This window comes from Solea senegalensis, linkage group LG4 (assembly GCF_019176455.1).
Source record: "Solea senegalensis isolate Sse05_10M linkage group LG4, IFAPA_SoseM_1, whole genome shotgun sequence".
NCBI classification, from domain to species: Eukaryota; Metazoa; Chordata; class Actinopteri; order Pleuronectiformes; family Soleidae; genus Solea; species Solea senegalensis.
Window position 1 is genome coordinate 12475379 of NC_058024.1, and position 26371 is coordinate 12501749.

The window sequence follows — 26371 nt, forward strand, 5'->3', positions numbered from 1 at the left end:
GCAAGTTCACCACCCGACACATACTTAGTAAAATGGGCGGAGCGAGAACACGTCCGGGACAGGTTTGAGAACTCGCTGTTCAACATCCATGCTGTTCACGGACTTGAGAATCGGAAGAGCACCTGGACTGAGGCTGATGATGTTTTCACACGTACGGACAAGTACGCGCAAGTGTAGATATTGAGTATCGGCCACGGACTTTCTACCGTTACATTATATAACTCTGCCGGCACACTGTCACGTGTTTGCTCCGTGTCGCACAGCTGCCAGAGTAAAGTTACACAACATGCCAGCAGAGAAAGGTAAGACTGATGCTTTGTGTTTGCAATTCATCGGTTTTTAATGTTGTTGTGGCTGTTCCTTGGTGTTTACTACTTACTTACTATACTACACACGCCACAGCAATGTAGAGGTTTTAACACGAGCAACCGAGAAGAGTACAATTACATGGAAAAGTCCACTATTCAACTACACTACTAATAACACATTATACATAATCGTATTCGTTTTTGTTAACTTTCATGGAGCTCAGGATACAATGGTGTTGTTATTGTTTTTTTAATGCAGAAATAAACACTATATCGATGCAATCTTGTAAAACATTCCATAAATGAGTATAAAAGTGTATGAAATCAAAAATATAGATTAAAAATACCTGACATTGTGAATTAACAGGAAAAAGACAAACTTATAGGGTAGATATAACTGAAACATAACAAGTTTTAATGTTGTGAAGTAGAGTTGAAGATGTTTACAGCAGATTTTTCATCAATCAGACTCATCTATCAAATGCAACTGATTATTTATATTCTTAATTGTTGTGTTTTTTTTCGATTAATCAACTTCTTCAGGCATGTACAAAATGTCAGACCAAAAAGTGTAAAATTTCTAGCACTGATGACATCCTCAAACAAAGATACTCTTCTGTTTTCTGCCAGAGGCGCAACAAATCCAGAAGATATTTAGTCGGTTATTTAATTGATTACTGACTTGTAGGTTTCTTCACTTCTGTCTACAAGTACCTCAAACCTGATAGTGATAGGTCGTTTTTGCAAAGTAAGAAAAATAAAGTGCGTCCCAGCTTATCAGTCACATGGGATACTATTTGGCTTTATGACTGCGTGTCAGACAAAGCAGGCATGTTGAAGATGTCACATTCAGACTTTGGGCATGTGCAGCTGCCATTTTTATAGACTAAACATAGAATAACAAAGTCAGCTTGTTGGTGTTCTGAATGCTTTCTATTAATTATTATATGAGAGCAGCGTATTTGACCCACAGCCAATTCTATTTTACATTTAGCTTTTCATTTTCGCTTGAAAAGGGGCCACACAGTTGGTCCAGTGGTTAGCACTATAAGACCTTTGTTCAAGGTTCCAGTAACATTTGTAAAACTTTTGTAAAACATTTGTGAATTGTTCTTATAAAACATCCATGCAATGGAGTGCATTGTCACTTTAGCTAGATTGTACTTGTGAAACACTGCCACCTGCTGATGAAGGGAGGCATTATTGAGACACATATATAACGTCTCAAATGTCTGTAACTGTGGAAAGAGAGGAATGTGTGTGCTGGTGATCCACAAATGCAGAATCGCAATTCACAAATGCAATTTTCAGTTTTACAAATGCCATATTATTTGTAATAATCAGTATACAAGTTACAAATGTTTTCTTTTTTTTTCTGGATCTAAAAAACACGCATGCAAATCCAGACATACTTGTGGATCACCCTCTGCACATACGTGTCAATCTGTGCTACTTTCACGCAAAGACTGTCCGTAACTGTGGAAAGAGAGGAATGCGTGTGCTGGCGATCCACAAATGCAGATTTAGAATTATTAGTATTTACAAATACACACCTATATTTGTAAAAATCAATACAGAAGTTACAAATGGGATTTTTTTATTTGTGGATCTCAAAACACACATTCAAATATACAAATATTATTGGAACAAATTTAACCCCACAGTTCTCCAGTTTCCTCCCACAGTCCAAGAACATGCAATATGGGGATTAGGTAAATTGGACACTCTAAATTGAGCGGAGGTGCGAGTGTGAAAGGGGATGGTTGTTTGTCTCTATGTGGCCCTGTGATGGACTGGCGATCTGTCCTGGGTGAACCCCCTGACTGTCGTACTATGTCAGCTGAGATTGGCACAGCACCCCGTGATAGAAAAATGGATGGATGGATGGATGGAGTTTCACCTGAAAACTTCCGAGGCTATAGAGACAGATGGTGTCTCTATAGCCTCTTTCACACTTAAACAAATGGCGATGATCACTTTTCCTGTTGCCAGTAATTGGTATGTGGTGTTTTTATTTTCCACCTTTGCTTCACATGTGCATGCCATTTGACATCACAAATGCCCCTAGAAACAAAAAAAATATGCCCTCACATCAAGTCAACAGCAGGTGACAGGTCCTTACAGACTCAGATCAGATATCCATGCTCTATTTAACAAGTGTTTGTCATTTTCTTCTTTATGAAGAAGTTTGAAACTGCAGTTTCCTCAACTTTCACTCAGGATCAAAGATTTGTCCTTAATTACTGACCGATTTGAATGTTATTAATTGCAATAACGTTCTTCTACCCATACAAAACTTCACATTCCTCTCAGGAACATTATAGCACTTAATCTCTGCACATGTGTGCAAGACTTGAATGGACACCAGAACCAAACAATAAATCATCCTCACCCAAGTCACACTAGGAGAAGACTATCTCATGAAGGGCACCACTATCATGTGTGTTATCTCCTCTGACTGGGGACATCATATCTGTATGACCTTGTTGATATGACACCTGCTGCTGGAGAATGGGCTAGTCTGCCCCTATCAGACCGTACACATTAATAGATTCAGGGAATCAAGAAAGAAATGTGACTGAAAAAGGTCAATCCAGCTTGATTGAAACTTTAATTAACCACTGTTTCAACATCTAAATCTGTCTCATATGTCACAAACATGTATCCTGTTGCACTTTCAAAGTAAAAGCACTCCACATCTATTAAAAAGATGTGCAGCCTCATACTTAAGAATTATTGCATTTATTAAATGATTTATTTAATGATTTTCATTAAATAAATGTGTGTGCCGCTATCACACACTGCATGCACATGCAGAACCTGATCTTACACAGAGTAACCCTTGCTTGCTGTGTCCCAATGGAAAATTACTTATTGAATTTCCCCTAGTTCCTGACACTCCAATGGAGGTCCTTGTGGATCTGCTTACAAAAGCCAACAAGTTAGCTGCATCAAGTGGAAATGTCCCAGAAGAGTTGAAGGGTCATTTGCAGAAGGCCCTGGACGTAGCCAGCGGCATGGACGACTATCTGGAGAAAATGACCACACAGGAAAGTGAACCTCTGGCAGAGCTTTACAAGTATGTCCTACCTTTAATACACAATCTTTCAGATTTTAGAACATTAATGAGTAGTAGTGTTGCTAATGTCATTATTTTTATTTGTAGAAAAACTATTTCTCATGACTGGGATGAGGTGTACAAAGAGGGCAAAACTATGTACCGTCTTCCCAAAGAATGCATCACTGGACATGTTGAAGGTTGGACATTAACATGTGCTTTTATAGTTGCTGATTTAGCACATCGCAATGACATTCGGTGCTTGTTTTTTTTTGGCAGGCCAGACCCTTAAGATGCTGATTCACATGAGTCAAGCAAAGGCAGTTCTAGAAATTGGGATGTTCACTGGCTACGGTGCCCTGTCCATGGCGGAAGGTCTCCCCGAGGACGGTCACTTAGTAGCTTGTGAGCTAGAGCCATACCTCAAGGAGTTTGCCCAGCCTATTTTTGACAAGTCACCACATGGCAGGAAGATAACAGTCAAGACTGGATCTGCCATGGACATCATAAAGGTGATAACACAAACTGATCACATTTATGCTGCAATTTCCCCTTTTTTTTTACCATTTTCAATCATAGCTTCTGTGTCCATTAAGTGAAACTGTGGGACACATTGCAGACTTCCTAACTACCATCTGTTCCCTTCAGGAACTGGCAGCTGCAGGTGAGCAGTTTGACTTGGTCTTCATCGATGCTGACAAGAGTAATTACATCAACTACTACAACTTTATCCTGGACAACAACCTGCTGCGATTAAGAGGCGTCATGTGCGTGGACAACTCGCTCTTCAAAGCAAAGGTTTATCTCAAAGACACCACGGATAACAATGGACTGGCGCTTAGAGAATTCAACCAGTTTGTAACAGATGATCCACGTGTTGAACAGGTTAAGTTTCAAGCCTTTACATGCTACTGTTTTTTACAGATAATAGTAAGAGATTTGTATTAACAGTGTTTGTCTTTAAAAGGTCATCATCCCTCTCAGAGATGGCATCAGTGTCATCCGCCGTGTTTCTGTGACCCCCAAGGACTCAAAGTCACAGGTACAGACCCAACTGTAGTACTACAGTGGCAAAAAACAGTATTTTTATCCAAGCTTACTTAAAGTGAAAACACAGAATGATTCCAGTACACCAGGTAAAGGCAGGGTGAAAAATGATTAATACAAAAGCACAAAAGTGATTTGAGGAAAACAAATCTGGAACGCAAAACGACAGCAGACAGTGAAACACAACAGACGAAATGGGGGAGGAGACTGTGGGCAAGGATGATTGAACACAGGTGAAACACATCAGGGCAAACAAAACAGGAAGTTGACAAATACAAAGAGCAACACAAAAACCACCTTCAGTGCAGAAGAGAAAATCCCAAATCCTTGTAAATATAATAAAAAGTATAAGTCACTAGAGTCTTCTTTAGTTTAGATTTATTGAAGTGATGTTGTATGAAGTATTGACACAAACAAAAGGCTCACGTCAGTTTTAGTCTTCTCTGTGTTAGGAATACGTTTTTCTTTTGTGTTAGACAGATTTGAAACCCTCTCACTCTCCATAGCGAAAATCAGTGATTTCACATCATGAAACACAGGAGTTGTTCATCCACTGCTGCCTCAATCAAGTGTGTTCAAATGTGTTATTTTGGGATATCGGTGTTTGAAATCCTCCACGCAGTTTAATCCAAACAAGGCAGCAGTAGACCAGCTAAAAACACTCTAGTGAGGGTTTTACAAACTTAAGCTTCCAGACTGCCTAATGCTGAGATAAAGACACAAACCTATTCTTACAATATCTTAGACCTAATAAGATTTAGATTTTATTAGGTGAGCATTTTGTCAAGTGGCTCAAGTAAGTGTTGATCATGTGTTTGTACCTCATACAACCACACTTGAACTATACCTTTTATATTGCACTCACAGATTCACTCTTACTGCTTACCTTTGTTTCTGTTCCTTAGAGCAAAGTAAACAAGGACAAGGTTTTCTGTGGGGTCAATGGACGATCCATTCTCGACCGGATGCGCCTTGATGGACAGGTGGCGTATGTGACCGGTGCTGGTCAGGGGATAGGCCGAGCGTTCGCCCATGCTCTGGGAGAGGCTGGTGCGAAGGTGGCTGTAGTTGACCTGGACAAAGAAAAAGCGGAGGTCGTGGCTGAAGAGCTCCTTCTTAAAGGTACGGCATGTTAACACAACACAGGTGCATGAGCCACATCCTCATTTTCACATTTTCAGTTTACTTTCGCACTTTTGTGTTATCTAATGTCACATTATTGACACATTATTCAATAATAAATCCACTATAATTAATTGTTGAGAGTAAAACTATCACACTTTCTTCTAATAGTCCAAAATTCAAAGCTGTTCAGTAGGACACCAGCTTTGCCAGCAGATGGCAGCATAGTAAAGCATATAATCTTTTTCCTGCGCTATAAAACTTTTTCATGGTGTAATTTTGTATCTGCTTTCCTTCGTTTTACTGTACAATTAAAATCAGATAAGAAACATAAGAAAAACAGTATTTTTTAGTTATTATTTTTTGTGTTTTAATTCAAATCAAATTTCACTTGCAAATATTCCCAGAATAGAAGTGGTGCACGTGCATTTCAAAGGGTGTAATTAATAAACGTCAAATGTTTTTTTTGAGCAGGCATCATTGCCATTTCAATCACAGCTGACATCAGCAAGTCGGACGATATCCAGAAGATGATTGACACCATTGTCTCCAAGTGGGGAGCGATCCACATCGCATGTAACAACGCCGGCATCAACATGAACTCAGCCAGTGAAGACACAACTCTGGAGGAGTGGGACCAAACCTTTAACGTCAACCTGCGGGGTACATTCATGTGCTGTCAGGTGTGTATCAATGAATGTGTCTCTGTGTGCGTGTGTGTGTGTGTGTGTTCATTATTCACTTTATTGCATTAGCATGGCTGACATTTATTGGCTGAAAACAAGCTGCACCAATAATTATATAAATTATATTAAATTGAGTAACAATTAAATTCATTGATCTTAAGAATAAAATCACAAGAATATTACCCATTTGCTGTTACAATGAAACACTGTGCAGCAAGATTACTGTTCTCTGGACCTGTATGTTTTTGGATTATCAGACATATAATTATTAAAAAAAAACAAACAAATGGTTGTAATATACTTTGGTTCTTAAGCTAAAAAAAACACTGCTAAAAAAACAAGACATTCATTTGATTTGAAGGTCGCACATAATCCCTAGCTGCATGGTTGGGTTTTAACAGCAGTAAATAATTAAAGCAGTTTAGCAGGTTTCAAGTTTTTACACACATCCATATTCTCTTGATGAGGTTTCTCTAAAGTTTCATGAACAACAACAGTTACATACAACAATATTTTCATCCCATCAAGGAACTTTTTTATCTGAGCATTTTTTTTTTTAATTTGATACAACAAATGAACTGTTGACTGAAGAGCGGTGACACTGCTGACACATATCTGACACAGAAATGAGTGAAAGGCACAGATAATAATATAATTGCACGACTTTCTAAAATAATCTTTGGTGTGGTTGATTTTCTTTATTAAAAATTCTCACAGAAAATCGAAAGAAACTAAATTGATTCTGGGTATCCCTTTCATATATCACTGTTGAAACTTGAGGCTAACCTCATTACTGAGGGTCCAACCAGCGTCAGCTGCACTGTGGTTACTATGGTTAGTCAGTAATTCAATAACACTATATCTTGAAATACTTCTCCTCAATATCAGAATAACTAGGGTTCAATGTGTATTGATATTATTTCACACTCTGCAAACACTCTTAGTGACAACGCCTAATTGCCATGAATATTTTTGCCTTAGATTTGTTTCTGTGGTTGTGGACGTTTTTTCTGTCCATAAAGAAAATTAAAACCACAATAAAGCGTTTTTTCTCTGATCTAGCTCCAATTATTAGATCCATACTATCTCCTCTATCCGCAGTGAGTCAAAACATATGTGTTCACCGTGTCCCTCTTTTTTCCCCTGAATTTCTTTTTGTTTTTAGGCAGCAGGTCGAGTGATGTTGAAGCAAGGATATGGCAAGATTATCAACACAGCCTCCATGGCCAGTCTAATAGGTGAGTGATGATTCTATTCCCCTGTGCTCTCTCTGGAGCCCCTCTATGTCTGCTTTTATTCTCTCCATTTGGTGTGGAGAGTTAGGATGAGAGGAGGAAGAGTGTTGAATACGGTGCACTGTGATGTGCGGGAGTGTACATTACGTTACACTGAATAAATAATCTTTATTTTTTCTTATCCCCAGACAGGAAGTTGTCATATCTGACTTTACGTCATTACAATTACAGTGAAGTAAAAATAAAGAGAGAACAGAATCAGCTTTAAAGCTGTAGTGCGTGAACTTAAATTATAAATAAATGTTTGTTGTCCATTGTCCTGCACGGCACACAGGAGGCGATTTTTTTATCAAGACAGATGAAGGCAACAGCAATATTGCACGAGTAAAGCAAGACGGCTGCAAGACGGAGTACGACTGAAACCCCGAAAAGTTTCAAAAGTGAATTCTAGTGCTCACAATTCTGGTCATATAAATGCTCTGTCCCCGCCCACCCCCGTGCTGCTGCTGTATAAATACAAACGCTCCTTCACTCAGGTCCGTTTCCTTTCATAAGGAACAGACGGAGGCAGAATAATAGCAACAACAACAAAAAATCACTAAAATATATGAACTGAAGATTTCAATTTACGTGAATTTGGGATTTACAGTTCTGTGCTGTATTTATTTTTTGAAAAGCTGAATATATTTTTCTATTTATCGCCGGAGATGAAGTTGTCAAATCTGACTTCACAACATTACAGCTGCAAAAACAAAGTTTGGAGTACCTCCTGCTGTTTTCATTTTTCTGATGAAACTCGAGGTGAACCTGCATAATGAAAAAAAAAACAAAAAAGGATTCGGCAGCCTTTCTATTTTTAAACTTGTACCCCAGTTAAACTGTTGTATAAAGATGCGGCACACACACCCCATGCATACAATAAACATCGTAGGAAATACATTGTGTTGTAATTGCGTCTCACTGTGGCAGTTTTGCATCATAATAAACATCCCCTCTCTGTGGAGCAGTCTGGAGGATGTGGAAGGCAACCTGAGGTCCAACGTGGGAAGGGAGGGTTCCTGTGCAACGGCAAAAACCTCTGTCATGTGCCAGCAGCCTCGTTTGAACAGCGGAAGGCGCGTTTGGAGTTTTAGTGCGAGCCGAGTAAAAGCCTTGTAATTCAGAGCACCACGGTATTATTCCTCCTCCAACAGGTTTCTCCAGAGGAACAGCATCACTTCATCAGCAGTATAGTCAGATCGCCAGTGCCATATGGGCCCCACTCCCGACTGCAGGGGCAATCTGTAAAACAGGAGCATGCTGGTAAATAGAGGCCGGCATAAAAAAATGATCAATTACTCACATTACGTACAGTCCTTCAGGAATTTACTTTATTGGTCTGGACATCTGTTGTAATATTGTCATAATGTGTAATCAGGTGGGACCTGTTCTAGCCAAGTGGAAGCCCAAAAAGCAGCAGTAAACGCCCAATTAAAATGCACAATGACAGCTTTTTGTCCATCTGCTGAATACAATACACACACACACACAAACACATAAACACAGCCATCACCCACCTTTTTCCCCCAAATGATGTCCAGCAGCTCAGTGACACCTGGGCAGGAAATAACTTGATGCAGTTTTTTTTTTGTTTTGTTTTTGCATGATGACCATATACTGAGGGATTTTGGGACACATGTTTAGTGCACACGTACCTGCACATTCCAGCTGCATGGTCAGGAATGTTACTGCCATTATAAGAAAGGAGTGGCATCATTTGATCTCCTTATCTGCTCGGTAGAATTTAAAATTTAAAGGCAGCGTCTGATAAAGAGCATATTTTCCTCCTCTTGAAATGGGCACTAAGTAGCAGGGTTGAATGTTAAAGAGGGCTTTGTAGAATGCCCTCCTTCTACCTCCTCTCCCTTCTCTGGGGATTACTGCTCTTTAAGACGGCGAAAAACATCAATGCAGGTTTATTTAAAGGATGAAGGCATTTTCTGAATGGTATTTTGGGCCTGTATCATCAGGTCTTGACTGGGGATTAGTGCTGTTAGGCATTTTGAGCTGTGTTTCCTGTCCTGATAAGCCGGATTTCACCTTCAATCTGCGTGTAAGCCCTGGGCTCTGCTCCTCCTCGCCTGCTCCTCTGAGGTCCTAGCCTTCCCTTATCCAGCGCAACCTCACCTTCCACTGCTATCTTGACACACTCTGCACAATCTAAACACACTCTCCGCTATGTGGCCTCTTTCCTGTTGTCTATGTCTTATTTCTTATTTCCATCTTCCTCTACCTATGTCCCGTACATTTTTCCTTCAGCAATGTGTTCAGGATGCTCCAGCCGTTTCTCCCCTGGACTGGTCTCTGCCTCTCTGCAGCTGGCCAGTATTTATCATCCCAGTCTCACACTGAAGCCATTTGGCAGTCAGATCAGCAGGTGATGAGGTTAACTACTAAAGTTGTATGTAACTTGGAGCCTTCCTCGCGATGATTAATCAACCGGTAGAAAATGAGCCCCTGTCCCGGCATCCCATGCAGTGTGCAGCATCTGTGATGGTCAAGGCAAACAAATGGCTCCCTGCCTTTGTTGCTGAGGACAGAGCATAACTGGACATTATAAGCAATTAATTTTACATGGCTTCATCTGCAGAGTCCCCCCCACCAACCCCCACCCCTCCAGCAGCTAATGGAAGAGCTTTTATGGAGTGTCCACAAGAAACTGCATGAGCTGCAGTATTACATGTACAGGTTGTTAGACCCCCTTTTAAAAAAGGCTCTATTGTTATTCTCTTTTATCAGGAGTACAATATGAAATGATGGGGATATTTTAATTTACTACCTGAGAATTTCTGAGAGTTTGAGTACATCCCTCTGTAAAAATATTATCCCTTTGAATTACTGCTCGCTCACTCGCTCTTTGGTTTTTTGATAATGATTTTCTTTCCTCCACCCTGCAGTCCCTCATCCTCAGAAGCAGCTTTCCTACAACACATCCAAGGCTGGAGTGGTCAAACTGACTCAGACTCTGGGCACTGAGTGGATGGACCGAGGAGTGCGTGTCAACTGCATCTCACCGTAAGTGTTGTCTATCCTTAGCCAGTATCTTTTATGTGATATCATTGTATGTATTAGTTTATTTTGAGTGTAACAGCGTATGGTAATGGACATCAGTCGAAAATACAAGACGAAAACGACTCCATTACGATCATTCGATGAATCGATTATTACTCGATTATCAAGGATAACGTGTTTTTTTTTTAAATAATTTAAACAGGCGTTCAGATTTTTCAGCTTCTTAAATGTGAATATCTTCTGGTTTCTTTGCTCCTTATAACAGAGAAATCACTAAAACTGAATAATATTGCTTTGTGGACAAAACAAGACATTTGAGGACTTATTTCCAGGTTTCAGAAAACACTGCAGCCCTATAGTTGCATTTCAGGCCCCCCCACTGAAGTATTTGTGTTTAAAACGGCCCTGTCTACCTGTGAGTGTGGTGACGGATTGAGCTGCAAGAAGAAGTGGTCATTAGTGTGTTTGCTTTCATATGAAGAGCCCCATTTGAGAATGAGGCGCTAATTTAAGTCCTCAAACAACGCATCAGTGCTTAATTAGATGACGTCTTGAGGGATGAATCAACCAAACACTTGCTCTAATTGTTCTATTCAATTAGGGAATCAAATTTTCAGCCTCACTCACAAGTGTCGCTGCAACAATGGTGCCTTGTTTGTAACTATTTGTCTGTGAAGCTGAGCACAAGGAAGAAAAAAAGGGGAGACCACAGGAAGGGCTCTGTGTGTTAAGAGGAGCATCCCTTATCCCCAGCCATTCCTGAGAAAATCCATATGGTGGCACCGATCGAGCTAGGCCCCGTGCCACAACAAAGCCTTTGTGAGCGCGCAGAGGCACACGCACATGCACGCACAGGGCCTAGCTTTATTTATCAGCAGCTTGTTTGCTAATTTTAATTTGCAAAGAAGCAATTCTCTCTCCCTCCCTCCCTCCTCGCTAACAGGGCGTCTCAGTGGGCCGGTGATTTCTTTGAAGTGACAGTCGGTAAATATGCATAAAAAAGGGACACAATTAGTGCTCGCGAGGTTGACTGGAGCCTGATTCCATTGGCAACTTTAGCCGCAGTGGTGATAAGCTGCATTATCTAGAAAATTGGCTGAGGGAAAACAGTACCTCTGATTGCCAGGAAAGGTTCCAGATAACAGGGCAGCTGAAGAGAAATATAATTGAGGTGGAATATGTTAACCAAGGTGTCACACGCTCCTTGGAAGTGCTAATTTAGCCAAATGTTGGAATTCTATACCACGGCACCGGGAAACATTGAACAATGATTCAGACCTGGTGGCTTTTAGTCACTGTCACATCGATTGTGTAGAAAGTCAGAAGTCATCTCATATTAGTTGCAAGCAAACGTGTTGACATATTTATTCCTATGTTAGCGGTGTGATATTTCACTGGAGGAGGTGGAGGGAGCAGCTGCATTTGTTGTGGCAGTAGAGCAATTAGACGACACCAAACTGAAAGCAGCGCAAATCATATTTATATATATTCTGTCTGGGCACTGTCCCAGCATCATATTAGTTAAACATACTTCATTTAGAAAATATGTAGGAATAACATATAAGTAGTTAAACTGTGGTATAATTAGAAGGGTTTATTGGCAGAAATTGAATATACTGCCCATAAGTATGTTTGTATAGGTGTATAATTGCTTTAAAATTGTAGTGCATATCTTTTAAATATGAACAAATGTCTTTTCCATTCAAATCATTTCCAAATGAGTCACCCAGTGCTGAATAAGCCTATTAGCTCCACACAACTCTCCCTGTATAATGTATATTTTCAACATTATATTAGTCAATTTAGACTTGTAAATTTAGTTTGTATGTGGGTATATATGACTGAAAACACAAGGAAGTGCCCACAAGAAAAAAAAAAACAGAAGTTAATTTTAATTTTAATCACTTCTGGACCCCACCCGCCTCTGTAACGCTGGTGTATACACACACAAACACTCCCTCAGTCAGGTCTGATAGTATTGCTTGACAGAGTTTTCAGATAATGGACAGAGCTTACAAATATATTACGCCATTGGTGGGAGAATGCAGCTACAAAATAAAGTCAACTCACGCTGCCGTGCCACAGCGTGTTTTTTATGTTTAGAGGCAGAAAGAGGTGTACTACACAAATCCTTTCTGGTTTGCAAAGGTCACTGCAGTTCCCTGATGTGCTTGTGCACCCTCTGTTTCTGTTTCACCACTGTGTCACTAATTCTTAAAGGTCCGCCTTTAAGCAACACAAAAATAAAAAGAGTGGGGTCTTTAGATGGCCCAGCTGGTTTATGTAGTCTTAGAGTAAGTCTTTTACATGGACATCCACCGGCACCAAATGGCAGCAGCCTGAATGGACAAACCAGCTAACCCTAATGTGCTTGTTTAAAGGGATTGTAAGCGGGAGAATTGTTTCACCACTTGATTCTAATTCTTACACACCAGCTCTATAAGTAAAAAGTTATGAGCAAATTACACCACACACTCCTTTATACTCAAGATTTACTCAAGAGTGCTGCCACCAGTCCCACAGTAAATATCAGCAATGGCATCCCTGCCCTTTCTTCACGGGATAATTGGGTTTATTTTTGTCACCAAAGTGGTGGCTCTGAAACAACGCTGTCACTCCTGGCTCCCTGCTGTGATGCTTTCTGATTTCATTTCTCTGCTTCTCTTTTCAGGGGGATTGTTGACACCCCTCTCATCCACTCAGAGAGTCTGAGGCCTCTGGTGCAGCGCTGGCTGTCAGATATCCCTGCTGGTAGACTGGCTCAAGTGACAGACCTGCAAGCTGCAGTGGTTTACTTGGCATCTGATGCCTCCGACTACATGACAGGGCATAACTTAGTCATAGAGGGTGGGCAAAGTCTGTGGTAGAGTGGGGAGAAGGAGAAGGGATGGAAACTTTGTTCCTCTTCACTCTCCTGGGACGCGTTTCAGAAATAGGTGGCGTTCACGTTATCTTCCCTTGACACATTCACAGCATTTTGATTCCAGTCTCACTAATTCACATTGACAAAATAACAAAAAAGTTTTCAGAGTGGAAGCTTACTGTCCAAATGAGGAAGAACAACATTCTTTGTCCCCAACACGCTTGGGAAAGGGAAGAGTATTCTGTATGTTACTGTTTGTTTCTTACACACTTCACCTTTAAAAGCCACTGGAATAAATGAATATTTCTCTATTATAATAAAGCTGGAATGCTGAAAAAAAGTGGTTTGCTTTGTACATTATATATATATATATATATATATATATATATATATATATATATATATATATATATATATATACATATATATATATATATATATACATATATATACATATATATACATATATATATATAAAAACAGTTGTAAGTCATTTAAAAGTTGAACAACAATTGTGCATGGAAGACGAGAAGCAAAAGATAGCTTCTGAGGACAATGCATCCCTCCAGAAAACATCAATAGTCAACTGTCATTAAATACTGTCATTATTCAAAGTAACAACAGTAAACACTGAGTCTGAAAAATGTCACCACCAGCTTTGTTTTCATTTCAGGTCAAATTCTGTGATTATTGGCTTAAAATGATATGACTGAAAGTTGGTCTGTCTGTGCAGTATAGTTCAGGAGAAAAGAGTCAGTTTGTTTTTTATCACCCCCAAAACTATGGGCAACAGTGGGTTAGACAGAGTGTGGGAATCTGCTGATACCAGGCACCGAGCAGGACAATTGAACCTTGGAAGGAAATGTTTTGGCACATGTTGGTATGTTACAAGGAGACGTTCTTGCGATCAGTTCACACATATCCGTTTATACTGCCACTTCTCAACACTTCTACAGTAATTTGTTTTATTTGTATTAAAAGTGTCGACCCACCATTCAATACAAATGCACTTCCTAGTGCTTTGCAGGGTCTTAGAAGCCAAGCTATAAATGCATCACACAGAAAGTGCCTAATGCAGCATGATTGGTTGAGTGATGACCATCAGTTTACATTCACATCAGAGCACGACACCACTGAGCTGTATTATGCACTGTCTGCACTTTGACTCTCCATTCCCTCTGGACTCTTGTTCACCATATGCACGATTACCGCATCCCTGCCTGCCTCTCCTGCAGCTCGTTCTTGCCAAATGGTCCCCACAAGTGGTGCTTGTGAGTGCCATCTTAATTGCTCTATTAACTGTTTGTGCGCTGAGAAACAATACTTAAAGGAGAGGTTAGCCGAGGACATGACCCTGGCCACTGCAATTATGTGGAAAGTAGAGGCCAATTAGTGCTCACTGCAATGTGACACTGTTGGTGTTTGTGTGAGCAACTTCAATTTCTCACCGTTAGTGACCGTTCTCCGAATTTACATAATTGGGGGATCGGTCATTAATGGGGATGGCGTGTGAGAGGATCCCATTAAGATATGGAGTGAGATCTGATCATCTGCTCTGCTCTCTCCTATTTATCTCCTGCTGTATAGTCACATGAGTTATTATTGGGATTGTTATCCTCATATTTTATGGCAAAACATCAAAACTTGTGCATGAAAAGGTTTTGCACAATTGTTCAGGAGAAAGAAACTTTTTTTCTCTCTCTCTCTCTTGTAGGTCGTTTCCTAATCTTGCCACTGAGGGGCAGTATAAAGACAGGCAGCCACAGCGCCAACACGGACACAAAGTTGCAAGAGGTTATCACATTATTTGCCATCATCGAAAGGAACTAACACTGAACTCTGCCTTAAGTGTATGCAAGGAGATTGTGATAAAATAAGAACACCTCTTCAATTCTCCTGAATAAATACTAGTATATTTTCAATTAAGCGTGGCTCGATAGTGGACGGTTACATTTCAAATGCATTAAAAATATAATTGTATCCATTATTTCTGTCACAGGATGATTGGAATAGTTCTCAAAGTTCAGGGAGAATGAAGTACAAATGAGAAAGATATACTATTGCGTGATATTACACAAACATCTACAGACTAAACCTTTCCTCAAGACAAACCTCAGTGGTTTTCCTACATACTGACATGGATCAGCCATGTCACAGCCCATTTTAAAAATCTTATGTGGACCACCAAAACCTTAAATCCCAGCTTTGATCACTATACAAGACAACAGGATTACCATGCACGTTATTTACGTCAGATATACCCTATTGATTCTATACATACTGATGGTTATTTGAAGCTTGTACGAGATCTCATTTAGACTGACAAAAATACACTGTACCCTGTAAATCAAACTACAAATTAAAAACTCTTTATGAATCACTGTAACGGATGAATTAGGATGGCATTGGGGTATTTGACAGCTATTGCTTAGGTGATAAACCATTTTAATCTTGTGTTTCCAGCTGTTGACCGTCGTCATTCAGTTGCAGTCAGTGTGTGTAAACTGTTGTTTTGCCATCATGTGTTGCACCACTTTAAACTCTGTCGAAAACCTCTTGGAGAGGTCAGAGGTCGTGTTTTCCTTCACAATTGCGGCAAAAAGAGGCAAATCTATAATTTCAGCCGAGAAAAAAAAAAAGCGATATCCCCTCGAACACCGTGGCCTTGCTTCATGAGGTGTAAGTGATCTTGAATCCATTATTTATGACCTCCCTTTTGCTGCCATTATTACAGTGAAGAGTGGGAGCCTGTAGCACAGAGCGCTGTTGTACTAAACAGTCCTCTGACAGAGAAATGCACTCGCGTCTTCACACTTCAAATCATGCCTGATTAATGGTTCACTCAGTCACGGCATGCAACAATTTTACAGCAACCGCCGATCAGAGGGAGACCGTGGGTCGATACTGGACAACACAACGATGAGGCGACGACGTGTGTTGCTGAGCAGGCTGTGTCCCGGTGACAGGGAGACCCAGGGGTTTATGGATGACATATTAACATTTGACAGTATCAATACACTTGTATTGATGGATTACAGTGTCCTGTTACGTACCCACTCAGTGAGGTGTTTGAGGATGAAATGTTACACCTTATAAATTGAGTTGTGCCTCCCGATGCTATCATCAGAGGTTGGACTGCGCAACAGCTAAAGGAAAATGTCAACAATGGATCTCCTGGTGAGGTCTAGTAGTGCTGTGTGAACTTCAAACGCAGGGAACCTTAGATGATTGAATTTGACTAATTATCTGATGGAAAACCTGATCTTCACTGAAGCCAAAGCACTTTTAAAATATATGTTACATTATTTTTGATGTTCGTAGCGAAGCTTAGTGATAACAAGATTTAATTCAACTGGAAAAGAAAACAAACAAGACAAGTATCGTCCCACTCGTATGTACAAAATGATATTTCAGAGGTCCTAACCAAAGGAAAAATGATAAAAAAACGTAGTATGCTGTATTAAAGCACTAAGTTTCCATGTTCTACATGCTGCATGTCGATAGGATTGATACCATTTTTATTTCTGCATGACGTTTGCGCTAGATTCACAGTTTTTAGTATTATTGTATAAATTTTCAACAAGCACATCATTTGGTACTGAACATCGGAGTGCCATCTACTTTCACCACTTTCATATGCAAAGCTAGCCATCTGCTGCTGCTTCATATAGTGCATTATTTTGTGCATATTGACTGGATATTGTGTAAATATACAACATTATTGTTGTCAAAGTTAATGTCAACTTTGCTGATTCCCTCAAACAAAATTATACTTGCACCAAATATCAAAGCACTTTTTATTCTGATGAAGAGCTGTTTCGCTAAGTTTGATGCGCCCCTTGTGTGATTCTGTGTTTGTGTTGCATGTGACTCGATGAAGGCCCCGGATCATTGTCTACCACTGTTTGATATCTCATGTGTTATTCATTGAAAAGCTGTTTTGCTGTTTGCACTCCTCATGCTGCCTGCTGACTTTACATGGTGTCACTTAAACGGGCTGCTGCGTGTACTCGGAGGGGTTGCTAATAAATAAAAAGTGGAAGGCCTCTTGTCAAGCTGCATTATGATATTGTATTCTGTTTGTGAGATGGCTTACACAATCAGCCTTTTTAAGAACAAAAAAAATAAACCCACACATACATTTGTTCCCTTTTAACTTCCTGGCATTAAAACAGAGGATTTTTCCACAATCAAATCGAAAAAATATGCCACATGTCACATGCCAGCATACCTGATGTGTTTGTCTTTCATTATTTGCTATAACTGAAATAACACAGACGAGTTCCTGCTGCCTTATTACTCACAGTGCTGGACTGATAAGCAGCAGCACCGCTTTTTTGTTCTCCTTTGCATGACTGTTTGATAGTCATGCAAAGACATTTACATGATCATGATTGTTTTTGTCAAAGATGTCTCGTATGACACCTCAAGTTAAAAAAAAAGAAGAAATTCAAATGTCCACGTCCTGTATCCACATTGTAAATGTATCAGGCTTTTATTCAACATTAATACCAAGCTAGGGAAACATTTGCACTCCGAGTTCTCTAATTACAATGCAGCTAATGTATTATTTCCTCCCCATGTGGGATTACTTTCATCTTTCCCATTAAGATGCACATTTTGTTTGGATACTCAAATTACAAACCCCATATTAAATCTGACTGTGCAAAAGGCATTGATCATAGCCCCCGATAGCTGCACTCCAACTTTGATTTAATTTGCACATCCATTAATATCTATGAGACGTCCGATTGTCGTCTTGGGCATATTGATGGTATTGTAAGCCCTGCCTTCATATAATGTTCCCCAGCGGCAATGAGGAAATGTTACAGAGAATTAGGCCGAGAAGCAGGCTCAGTGGAACTGGCACTGCAGTCAGAAATTCATTACCCTAATAAATAGAGGGGGAAATAGTGAAAATCTTAAGAGAAATTTCTCTTTTGCTCTACTATCTCTCACCACAAGAACGGCTGTCTTTGGTGTGAGAGTGGGTGACCGTAACATAGGTGCTTTTTAATACTGCCGTCTGTGCACACAGGGGTCAGACCAAGTCTTTAAAATGTGTCCAATGTTCAATAGTGATCCAGTCACTTACTGCCTGTCCATCCTGAGGTTTTATGTGTGATCTACTTAGATATTCAGCATGAGGCTGCATCTCCATTGCAGCTCCATTAAAATCATTTTAAAGCTTCAAAGTAGAATTAAGGGTTACATTATTAAAAGAAAATACAGTACAACTCCATTGGTAGATTCAGTCGAAGTTACAGTGGATGAGTGTCAAGCCATGCTGATTTCTTATGTTGATTAATGAAGTGCCAACGAAGTATATGTACTGCTTCCCTTCCTTAGTGGAAACCTTGACGTGCTGTTTTCTATGGGGAAAACACGAGTGGAGCCAAGAGACATGAGTTATGCTGTAATTAATGCAATCATGAAGATGAAAATAGCTGTTGTTGCAACCAGAAAACGACAATGAAGAGCGTGTGAACCAAGGAGGAGGAAGATTCATTGTTAGGTGACTGCGTTCAGAGACTATGCGGTCCTCCCGAGGCCCTCTCCCCCCCTGTGGCTCCACAGTGTACCTTTCAGTGAGCAGCATCTCTGAAACAAATATGTTTTACTGCATCCCTCATTTCCTGTATTTCATGCCAGACAAGTGCAAGCTTTTTCAGTGGATGGCACAATTTTCCCTTTTTGTTTTTCAAAAAAGGGGGAGGGCTTCGCTTCTCTTACGATTCTGCCAGAGTGATTCATTTGCAGGTCATTAAAAAACTCGTCTTTTGAAAGCGTTAGGCTGCTCAGGTGGCGAAGCCTGTACAGGGGAGACATGTCGTAAATAAAGGCAGCTACATTTCAAATGCCATAAATAGGGGACACCTAAGGACCTTGCATGATTGCAGACATCTAATCATTTAATTTATGCGTGTCTAAAGGAGCCCTCATTAACATTCAAGTAGCACTCATCTGTCTAGCAGGATCATTCCAAAGGCTGCATCGCTCTCGGATGGAACGCATCTATTTGGGCAACACAGCATGGCTACGCACTCAGCGAGCACCTTCCCGCTTTCTCCCTCAATGTCATGAGAGACACAGCATGTAACTCTCATAACTTACAGTGTGTGATTTGTGATCCAGTGATTGTGTTGCTGTTAATGTGGAGAAGCTTTGACAAAGTTAAAGTCATATTCTCTAGGTCACAATTCAGTGCAGGGCCCAACATTTGCAACTGTGCAGCAGCAAATCATGCTTCCCTTCCCTGCGAGAGCAGCCTGGACAAAAGGTGCAGAATGATGATCATCAGCAGCCTTTTGATGAAGCCAACCGAGGACTGCGATATTTATTTTTGAATACCGTCTCAAGTCTTTGTTAGCCCCACGATGCTGTAACACATCTCGCTGTCTGCACAGCAGATTTGTGCATGGCAGAAATTCAATAATAATTGGCACGGATTGCTTCAGACATGTGCTGGTAGCTGACAGCGGCTTTGTTCTATGTTAAGATTTCATGTTTAACACATCAAAGAGTTGGGATACTCTGCTAAGCATTGATAGCAAGTTATGCTTTGCTGTTAAAGGTCCAGTATGCAATATTCTTCAATGCAGTGTATAATTCAGTGTATAACTGCTTTGAAATAAAACAAATCAGTTGATCTTTGTAGCTTTAGAATGTATTTTAAGAAAGGGTCTTGCTTTATGGAGGCCACCATCTTGCACCACCATGTTTATTGCAGCCGATACAAACAAACCAGCTATAGCATGCGTAAGAGCAGAGTTAGTTTCCTTGGATAGTCTGCTTCGTTTCGGGCAGGTGTGAAAGCTCATCCAAACTCTGGTGCAGACCAAACAGACAAACTCTGGTCCACCTGGTTTGCTTGCAAGTGATCTCTGGTGCGATTTGCACCAGGAAGTGACCCAAGTGAGTCCGACCCAAGTCGGGATCGCTCACTGCATCGCCTGCTGCTCATCCTGATCAGCTTCTTGTGAAAAACCAATTACGTTTGAGCACCAGAGTAAAAACAGAAACCTCAAGACTGCATACACTGGGTGTTGCGCCATTGTTTGTTTTTGTCATGAGCAATCCGGCTGAAGGGAATGGATTTCCATTTTCAGTCCTGGCCAATCGATGAGACGAGTGTTCTTCTTCCTCATGCTTTTTTTCTTTCTTTATGGTCAGCAGGTTTAGTCTGTGCGATGTTGTCCAGGAGGTTTGGTCCACTTACAAAACTACAGTGTGAAAGTGAACCAAACCAAATGAAGGTGTGAAGTTTTTCTACATTTAGTTTTTTCCCCACCCAATCGAACCCAGTCACAGGCACTATCCTAAAGAATGACATGCTTTTTGGTATGTGAAGGCCCCTGTATTTTCCTGATATGCTGGGGAAATAAGGAGTGAGATGAGGAGGAAGAGGAGGTCACTAATTCTTACACACTGGACCTTTAAAGGGGAAAGTTTACAGTATCCCACAGCGGTGTGGAATAAGGCTCCCTCTTCCCTGCCAAATAAATGAATTAACACTGAGACAGATTTCAGAGCAAACACAGTAAACAATAAAGAGGAAGACCATGAAATAAAGACTGGTAGGAAATTGCTGCAGCAGGGAAGCATGTTTAAATACTGCTACAACCTTGCATGAATAGTCTGTGAGCATGGATAACGGTTGTGATCATGACATGCTCTAGGGCTTAAACTGTGCAATTGTCGGTACAGCGAGAATGACTTTGTGGTTGCACGATTTACACCAGTGACTTTTGGCTTCACCCCTCCCACAAACAGCAGTGATCCAATCACAGCATAATAAAATTATCTTGACACAACAGGCCAGTCAAACTTTAGCTATGACTATATGACAAAGAGACATATGGGGCCATTCAGAGCCAAAGTCATTTCCAGTGGTAACGACTCATTTACAGTCCTATCAACATTTTTAACGAAGCCTTGGAACAGAGCCTCAACAATATGTCCCATGGCTCTTTATAATGTTTAAATAAGGATCATAATTAAGAAAAAAAAATGAAAACTTTAAATATGGAGTACGTAGTTTTACTGAAAGCTATGTCAATTTGACATTTGTAAAATTGACATTTGTATTTATGACACTTATTTATTCACTTCTCAGTCGCACTGGAGTCGATGAATGAATGAATGAAGTAGAAGGAGACGACGTATAAACTTCAGTAATGTTGCCGGAAAAGAACAAACAACATGAGCGAAATGTTGGCAAGAGCAAAAGCTACGGGGAAGAATGATGCACAGCCAGGTAGGAAACATACAGAACCACAGCACAATCCCTCTCAGCGTCCATCTTGCTGGTTTGTATTTCTGTGACGTAAAGGTCAACAGGAAACTGAGTCAACACGCATTAGCTTGTAGAGAGATACAGCGGCACCTACGGAGGCGGAGTCACACACCGCATGTAAACTCGGACTCGATAGCTTGTCCGATTGCATGTCTTAGTCGGACTATGGCCTTAGCTTGATTAAACTGCATGTAAACGTACTGAATGACCAACAAACCAACAAACAGAAAGGACATGATAGTTTTCCAGCTCCAGATCACAATACTCTCAATTGTCCTGCTACTTTAACTAACATTACACCAAAAACAAAGCTCGGTAGATTATGCACATGACTTTGGACACGTGATTTAACATGACCAGACACATTGCTGCTTACTAAGAAGTGAACTAATCAGTTGAAATGAGCTATATTGGAATATAAAACAAACTGACCTATTGGTGCTCAAAAAGGAGAGACTGAACTCAAGTAACTTTTCTTTCAATCTCTTTGGACCTGGAGGAAAATGTAAGCATTGCAGTGTAATGTGTTAAGTCCCCTCATCAGCCCAGAAGACCTGTAACACCTCTATTTAATAAGGTAAGGCAAGGCAAGGTAGGGGCCTGTTAATGACTCAGAGTTAAACACCACATTTTAACTAAGTGAGAGAGGCATGTTTGTCTCTATAGGCAGTATCCAGCAGCATTTTGATGTCTCTAACAAGAACACAATAAATTGTTCCTCATTATTCAGTAATTAACTCCAATGCGCTGGGTCCCCATCCCCCTGTGCCACGCTCTAAATCACCACCCTCCTCCCCTCTTCTCCTCCTGCTACACAGCTCTTTAATTTCCTCTATGCTGTGGGGGGTGGGGGCAAGAAAGGGTGGAAGGGGTGGGGGCACACACAGCTTGATGCACTCCATCATTCCCTTGCCACCTTCCTGTCACCCCTTCACCCCTTTTCTCGCCACACCCTCCTCCTGCTTCCTCCTTCCTTTCTTTCTTTCTATCCCCATGCCAACCTCTCACCAGTGTTTACTCTCTCCCTGCAGGACGCCACCTGGTTAAGGCAGGAAGAGGTCACCTGAGCTAGGACGTCAGGCTTCGGTCATGTTGTACTATCGTGGCATAAAAACTTGCCCCCTGGGTCTGTTCGCTGTCTTTTTCACTGGGCTTTCCTCTTCCTCCTGTGCTCTTAATTGTTCAAATGAGGTCATTAATTGGAGACTGAGTCAAATCACCTGTCATTTCAGCTGGGAATCATCCACTGATTGAAAGGTATCATAAAAACCTGCCCAGGGCCTGGTTTTTACAGTGCCTGCTGGGAGCTCCCTTTGTGCCACGACAATCTCCGCCCATGGGCGCGTAGCTCACTTTACTTTCTATGGCGGAGATTAGGCGGGTAGTCCTGGGTGACACACATCCACACACTTGGCCCAAATATAGATTCAAGAGAGTCAGTAGTGTCAGAAACAATTCCTGGAGGATGTTATGGGGAGTGTTCATTTTCCACTGTACTATTAATGCCCCTGACCTAATTGAGGATGATGCTCAAACGCACCACTTCATTGTACACGACTGAGGTCAGGTTCGTTTGAAGGGGTAATTGTGAAATTGGCATGTAAACTAGGATAATAGAACAAATGACAAAGAAATTAGGACAGATGACAGATTTCTTGATAGATTTGTAATAAATTTAGACATGTCCTGCTGTAGTGTGATAGAACTGGATGAAAAGAAATTAATAACGATCTGTCTCTATATTGCCGTCTAATTTTGTAGATTGGTGGGACTGAATGTTGTTTTCTGGGGACTGGGGACTGGACTTGTGTCGATGAAGGGTTACAGTTGCACACACAGCATCAACTCCAGTTAACAAGCAACCAGCACATCTGTGTGAGAGGAAACTACTTTCCTTACCAGCAGATGGTGGCAGAAGGGAAACCAGGATTGCTATCTAGTGGTTGGTGGCAGATATTTTTCAGTGTGTGTGTGTTTATCTTGGTCAGTCATCACACAAAATGGACAGACTTGTGATAGCGCAGTGACTTGATGTTGTAGTTTATTTATGGAATTTATGGAAGATGGTCGCTAAATTTGAGCTCTTTGTTGTTTGCCTTATTGGTTTCGAGTCAGTTGAATGCTTTGTCATTATGTGTCTTTTTTCCTTTTCAGATTGGCTGAAGTCAACTGTGTCTTGCCCATGTGATGGTCATCAACTGTCTGATGGCCCAACATCAGGATGGCTGGTCCCGATCTTTAGACATTGTCCTATGTTGCTCTAAAAAAGCTTTGTATCCTGGGTGTAATGGCGTAAGAGGCTTATGAGAAACACATGCATCAAATATCTGAAGTGACGTCAGCTTAAATGCACCCATTCCTCACCTTCCTCACCCACTGCACAGTGAGGTACTGAAAGCAGTACTCTCAGACACTTATAGATGCACAATTTACTCAAGGAAAATCACACCGAATGTGGTAAAAATATTAACACAGAAACAGCATTAGGAAAAACAGGCCTAACTTATTTGCAACGCACAATGCTACATAAAGCTTTGGGACCCATATTTTCCACATGAACTTAATCTTGAGGAACACTACATAAGATGCTGACAAACCCGCTGTTTGAAATAAAAACCCTCTAAACACATGGCATTAATATTTAATGGTGCTGCTTCCTCGGGAGGCCACTCTGGGCTGTAGTGCTGTGTCTGAGGGGAGATGGTATTAGTGCTGTGAGCTCCGAAGGAAGAGCGGCTTCACACTAATGAAGCGATCAGGGCCTGAACTCTAAAGAAACCTCGTATCTGATTAGTGTGCAGAGATGCATGTAAACATGGCAAAGCAGCACACGATTAGATCACTTTGTTAATGCGAGTCTTGTGTCACTAAGCACAACAGCAGTGTAGCATGCGGAGTTTGAAAGTACAGTATTTTGCTTTGTGCAGTACATTTCACATTTAATCATTTCAATATTATGGATTCTTTTTGACCTTCAGTGCAAGTGTTTTGAATTAAGCTGTAAACTGGAGGAGCAGCATGCAAGCTAATGTGTTACCGCCATCCTTGGAGCAACCATTTCGGTGCAGGCATGTGTTGTGCAGCAGTGAAAATTACCTGACCTTGTCCACATCCGCTTGTCCGGGATAGGACAGCATTTGAACCTGGCCAGAAAAGGACAAGCCATTTGGATGTTATTAAAAAAAGAAAAAAAAAACATTAGACTTTTTTTTAAGCCTGTGTTGCTCCCAAAGCCATCAGGTAATTTGAAAGAGATCCAGCGAGTTTAAGATGTGCAGATGTTTTCACTTTAAAACTAGCATCTGTTTATGCAGACACACTTTATGTTCGAAAAACCACAAAGGACCACCAATAGGTTTTATGGAGCACTATCAGCTAGAGCACTCAGCTTTGTAATTGTGCTACACAAGGTAATGAGAAAATTGGTCACAAGCAGTGTTCCCTGTAGATGTTACCAGCAACATACAATTTTGCACAGCCTGTGCAGTAGCCAGATTTATTTTTATTTTTTTTTGTAGTCTGTGTGCGTGCGCTTTCTGAGCTCTTAGGAGGTCAAACATGGCCATTTTTGCTCATAATTCAACTTGGAGGAGCAGTTTCATTTAAAAATTGACAGTTTTCATTCAGTTTAATACGATGCCTATACACTGGTACCTCAAGTCTATGGAAAAACACCTTTCATAATTTTAGAAGTGAGTAAAATCTAGACCGTAAACGCAACTAAATCTAAGGCTCAGTTCTTAAGTCAGTATAAATCTAATAACCAAAGTATGGAAAGCAATATACTACATGCACCGATTAATTGCCTTCAAAATTAACTTCAACTTTCAATGCACTGCTGTCACCATCTCCACTTCCATAGCAAGAAGTTGAGACTGAAGCTTCAATTAAAACAAACAAAAAAAAAATTCAACTACAAATTTACCAACATACATACAGACATTATGCATCTGAGGTTTGCCAAGGATGAAAAATAGTGTACTGTGAAATTAACAGCAGATTCCATGTCTACATCTGTCCTGGTCAGACACACTGTAAAAAAGAGCTTATCTATTTATCACAATCAATGGTTTTCATTTAGATGATTTATTTCACGTCTTTGTTGATGGGTATTCTGCTCTTTTGAAGTCTGCTAATTGCTAACTATTACTCGACTACCATAGTGTTAACAGGCAGGTTTCCATTGATCCTAATGGTTTAAATGTTTTGAAGCAAGAGCTAATCATTGATCCCACAGTGTAAGAAAATGCATTTAGATGAAATTGGGACTTTTTAGTAACATATGAGTGAAGTGCAGGAATTACGTGGTGAGAAACCATTTTGACACCAGTTGTGCCAAGAGAACATTTTTTTTAACTTTACCCTGCATCATTTTGTTAAGCATATTTGTCCAATAATGTTCAATCTGTAATTGTTGTTTGTCTATTTCACGTTATCACTAGGAGGAGCATCTATATTAATGCTACAACTTTCTAAGTGTTACATTTACATAGATACCAAGATATAAATCTTGTAGTTGCGGAGATATTCTTTTCGTTATATATGGCCATGTCATTTCAAGCAGGGGCAGGTAAAATAAATATTGGTTGTCTCTCGACAAAAGCAAAAAATAATCACTTCTCAACTTAATAGCATTCAGGTTCATTCAGGTGCAGCTCCGAGACAGAGTTGCACTTGTTGCTTAATGTTTAACAACCAAACAAGG

General features: G+C 40.5%; 1 protein-coding gene across 1 annotated transcript; it reads left to right on the forward strand.

Annotated features, from left to right (window-relative positions):
- Positions 1 to 34: 34 nt before the first annotated feature.
- Positions 35 to 13710, forward strand: zgc:113054 (uncharacterized protein LOC541322 homolog). Its single transcript, XM_044025011.1, has 11 exons — positions 35 to 302; positions 3198 to 3387; positions 3475 to 3566; positions 3646 to 3878; positions 4015 to 4251; positions 4334 to 4408; positions 5319 to 5535; positions 6010 to 6218; positions 7387 to 7459; positions 10393 to 10510; positions 13179 to 13710. Exons 1-11 carry the CDS (start codon positions 287 to 289, stop codon positions 13372 to 13374), a joined length of 1656 nt encoding a protein of 551 aa, XP_043880946.1. The 5' UTR covers positions 35 to 286; the 3' UTR covers positions 13375 to 13710.
- Positions 13711 to 26371: the final 12661 nt, after the last annotated feature.

Coding starts and splice junctions, on each gene's coding strand:
- zgc:113054 (XM_044025011.1), top strand. Junction 3,388..3,474: donor CCTCTGGCAGAGCTTTACAA/GTATGTCCTACC, acceptor TTTTATTTGTAG/AAAAACTATTTCTCATGACT. Junction 3,567..3,645: donor CATCACTGGACATGTTGAAG/GTTGGACATTAA, acceptor TTTTTTTGGCAG/GCCAGACCCTTAAGATGCTG.